At 35.3% G+C, this 4,649-nt stretch overlaps 1 protein-coding gene across 1 annotated transcript; it reads right to left on the bottom strand.

The window, feature by feature from the left end:
* LOC110904044 (aldehyde dehydrogenase family 2 member B7, mitochondrial) lies at positions 1-3,334 on the bottom strand. Its single transcript, XM_022149854.2, has 11 exons — positions 3,052-3,334; positions 2,267-2,416; positions 2,064-2,206; positions 1,815-1,968; positions 1,493-1,722; positions 1,311-1,400; positions 1,064-1,237; positions 848-985; positions 621-758; positions 475-536; positions 1-396 (listed from the first exon to the last, which is right to left on the bottom strand). Exons 1-11 carry the CDS (start codon positions 3,107-3,109, stop codon positions 123-125), a joined length of 1,611 nt encoding a protein of 536 aa, XP_022005546.1. The 5' UTR covers positions 3,110-3,334; the 3' UTR covers positions 1-122.
* Between the last annotated feature and the right edge of the window lie 1,315 nt (positions 3,335-4,649).

Genomic DNA, 4,649 nt, shown 5'->3' with positions numbered 1-4,649 from the left:
TATTCTTGAAGAAAGAGAGATGCTTATTTCATTGTCTGGCACATTAGATAACATAATTATTAAAATCTCCTTGATGTTTATAAAGATAAGACAACACATGATATGAAGATAAAAACTGAGAACTAAAGCCAAGCTGGATTCTTGAGATGAGTAACAACCGCTTTAACTTGCAGGTAGTTATTGAGACTGTAAATTCCCTTTTCTCTACCATGCCCACTCATCTTGTAACCACCAAACGGAATCGCAGCATCAAATACATCAAAACAGTTGATCCACACGGTTCCTGCTTTCAATGCTCGGGTTAATGTATTAGCAGTATCAAGATTTTGTGTAAAAACACCAGCAGCTAGTCCAAAATGAGTTGCATTTGCCCTTCGAATCACCTCATTGATATCCCTATTTTACAATAAACCAATTAATAAATGCCAACGAAAATAAAAGATAATTATCAGGGATGCTTCATGTATAGCTCACTTGAATTTCAGAATTGTCTGTACTGGTCCAAAGATTTCGTCTGTTGCTATTAGCATGTCATCCTGCTTGGAATAAGGAGAAGCATATTATCTATATTTGATTAAAATGAAATAAAAACGTCTGTGGTTGAAACTTGAAAGCGTTACCTGAACATTTGAGAAAACAGTTGGTTGGATATAATATCCATTAGAGCCAAATCTTTGGCCTCCGGTTTCTAGAGTAGCACCACCGTCAACCCCAGATCTTATATACTTCAAGATCTTATCAAATTGTTCAGAATCAACCTACAGTGTAAACAACAATCACAAAAAATATTAAATTTGTATATCTTTTTTTGTTATTGGGTAATTAATTAATTATTAACATGCAATACCTGAGGACCTTGTTCAACACCCTTTCTAAAGGGATCGCCAACCACACGTTTTAAAGCGCGGGCCTTTGCTTTCTCTACAAACTCATCGTAGACACGTTCATGTACAAATGTACGTGATCCGGCACAACAACATTGACCCTGCAAATAAAACCAAATCATGATTTTTACGGTTTACTTCTAAGATACTATACAAACTCAAGACGCCATTAAGTAAACCTGATTGAAGAACAGAGCATCATGTGCCAGATCAACAGCTTCATCAACATTGGCATCCTCACACACGATGAAAGGTGATTTCCCACCAAGTTCTAACGTCACTGGTTTTAAATTGCTTCTCGCAGCCAGGCCAAGAACGATTTGACCCGTGTTAGTGGATCCAGTGAAAGCAAGCTACACAAAGTTTATTCAAAAAGTTTAACGTTTATGTATATCATAAATATTATTCAATAATCCTTGAACCAACCTTATCGACATCCATATGGCTAGCAAGAGCAGCACCAGCACTTGGGCCAAAACCGGACACAATATTCAACACACCAGGAGGAAGTCCTGCCTGTTAATCAAGATGAGGATAAACATTACTAAATGGGCCTTACCGGACCCAAATCTTGATGTTGACTAATAAAATTATATGAATATTATTACCTCATGGAAAAGCTTTGACACATAGAGGGCAGACAATGGCGTCTGTTCAGCGGTTTTAAGTACCACCGTATTGCCACATGCTAAAGCAGGCCCAACCTTCCAAGAATACATTAGAAGAGGGAAGTTCCATGGAATGATTTGGCCCGCAACACCGATCGGTTCATGGAGGGTCTGAACATGATGAGGCCCATCAGCCTGAAGCGTGAGCCCGTGAATTTTATCAGCCCAGCCTATGAAGTAGTAACAACAGAACCAACATTTTTAACTTTTTAAGAGAAAAACTTTATATGGTACCAATATTTTTACATCCACCACTACTTACCAGCATAATAACGAAAAAGACGAACAAACAGTGGTATTTCAACTGATGCAGCCTGTTCATACGGTTTCCCATTGTCCCAAGCTTCAAGAGCTGCTATTTCATCAGTATGCTTCTCAACCAAATCAGCAAATCGCAGCAGTATTTTAGATCTTTGCTGTTGACATATAAAAAAGAATAAAATACTGCAAAAAAAAAAAAAAAAAAAAAAACACATTTATTGGAAACATAACAGCCAAAGAATAAGCTTACATAAGCAGTCATTCTAGGCCATGGGCCCTCATCGAATGCTTTGCGTGCGGCAGACACTGCACGGTTAACATCTTCAATATCCCCTTCAGCGACATTGGCAATCAGTTGCCCTGTTCTTGGATCGAGTGTTGGAAAAGTCTTACCTGAATCAAAGATAGTCAATATCATTTGTTAACAACATATGTTGACACTAGTTGAGTTACCTGATGCTGCATCCACAAACTGTCCGTTAATAAGGAGTTTGGTGAGTTCAACCTTGACGGGTGGAGTTATCGGTTCCTCTAAAGCCGCAGCAGCAGCAGCAGCTGTACTAAACTTACTGATACCAGTTCCTCTGCCAGAATAATAGGTGCCTGAATTATGCAGTTGATTGTCAAAGTCAGTTTTAATTTCAAATAATCATAATTCAGCCACAAATTACAATCGTTACACCTATTATTAGAATATTAGGAACAAAAAATAGTTTTAACTTTTAACACACAGATAACATTAATTAGTTAGTACATATCAATTCCATAAACCACTCTCTCCTTCATATCCAGCTTTCTAATTACTTCAAATATCAGATCAAGAAGGAGACGTAAGTTAAACCACGTGCTCACAGTTCAAAACTGGAAGTTATAGTTAGGCGTAATTAGTAAGTTGCATAAAGAAATCAAACTTTATTCATTTTACCGGGCTCTAATTCAATTAGGCGTAATCTTTTCACTACTTAATTAATCACAAAACATATCAATAAATCAAAATTAAACTGCATAAACAAGATTAATATATAAAATAATAAAAACAGCGTTCACTTTACAATATTCTTAATCTGAATGCATAATATATCATTTCAAAACCTAACGAGATCATCGATCTCAACAGCATAAAATGACTGTTAATAAATAGAAACCAGAGAAAACTGAAACAATCGTAGGATCGGATCAACTGAAAACAGAAAGTAACTAGTAAGAGTATGGACTGATGAACAAAATCTAGAGTTTACCGAGCGATCGCAAGAGAGTTGGAGCGTAAGAAGAAGAAATCATTCTCCGAGCAGCCATTTTTGTGCGAAAATCAAGGATCAGGAGGAGCTAGTATGATGATATATGGAAGAAAAGGTGATAGACGATTGTAAAGGTCTAGTGGAGACGCTGCTGATGGTGCATAAGGATTATCACGAAGAAGAAGAAGAAGATAGATCAGACAAACTGCTCTGCTACAAACAAAAGGATAAACAGAGCATGGGCGACTTGTGTCTATTCGCACCAACTTAGTCTTGGATGGAGTGCTTGAAAATGATTACTATTCCCTCCATTCACAACTTATTTATAAAATAATAATATAATATAATATAATATAATATAATATAATATTATTATTATTATACAAATTATACATTATACAAATTATTTTCAAGTGTTCATGAATAGTAAAGTAATTTAATATTATCAATTTTCTTTTAGTATATAAATAATACTAGGTTATGGCCCCGTGTGTTACACGGGTTGATTAATGAAAACGATATAATTTATTATTTGTAAATACGTATTATTTTTAATCTACTCTTGATAGTTTTAATTGAACATACATGATAAATTCATAATTATTATTATTATTATTATTATTATTATTATTATTATTATTATTATTATTATTATTATTATACTGATAATAATAGTGGTAGGAAAAGGCCAAACAATAATAATAATAATAATAATAATAATAATAATAATAATAATAATGGTGATAAGGCTGGAGGGTGTGGTAGGGGCTTTATCAACGCCACTTCACCGTCACGTCATATAAGTACTTTAAAACCCTCTCCTTTAACTTGAAGGGTGTAGAGGGTGTAGCTAGGGGTTCTATAACGCCCCACTTTAAAGCCAATCAGATCGATGGAGCCCCCCTTTCTTCCGTTACCATCTTGCCCCCCCCCTCCCCCCCCCCTCCCCCCCCCCCTAAAAATGGCGGTATGGGTGATGGAGCCCCTGTGGCGCTATACATGGCTGAGGTGGAGGGATGGCGCCCTCATACTCTCCGGCCTAATAATAGTGGTAGGAAAAGGCCAAACAATACTAAGAGCATTCATATCCATTCTACCAAATGTTGTGAGTGGAGTTTTTATAATATAAAGAGTATAAAAAATGGTTGTGGGTGCAGAAGAGAGAAATTGTTACTGTTTATCTGTATATTTGAGGGGATACTGTCCACTCTATAATTTTTTAATATATTTTGAAAGTGGTCGTAAGTGAATGAGAGAGAAAAGGTAATGATAAAGATATAAAAAATATTATTTAATTGAAAAATAGAGAAAAAATGTAATGTTTTTTTTTATTGTTACTTTTCAAACTTCATAAAATTACTTCACAAGGATGCTTTTGTAGGACTTCATTTTTTTGTGCACGTTTGTTAAGTTCCATTTTGGTACGGGTTTGTAGGACTTCAAACATTGTGCACGTTTATAAGTTCCATTTTGGTACGGGAATTTAGATTCATATATCATGTACTTTGTGATTGTGACTTTACATCACTTGATATAAATTTTACATAGTATTAAATTGTACTTTGCATAGTTTTTTAGGGTTTTTTATTGGGTTTTGC

The sequence above is a fragment of the Helianthus annuus genome, chromosome 14, assembly GCF_002127325.2.
Source record: "Helianthus annuus cultivar XRQ/B chromosome 14, HanXRQr2.0-SUNRISE, whole genome shotgun sequence".
Classification (NCBI taxonomy): domain Eukaryota; kingdom Viridiplantae; phylum Streptophyta; class Magnoliopsida; order Asterales; family Asteraceae; genus Helianthus; species Helianthus annuus.
This window is presented reverse-complemented; position numbering and strand designations above follow the sequence as displayed.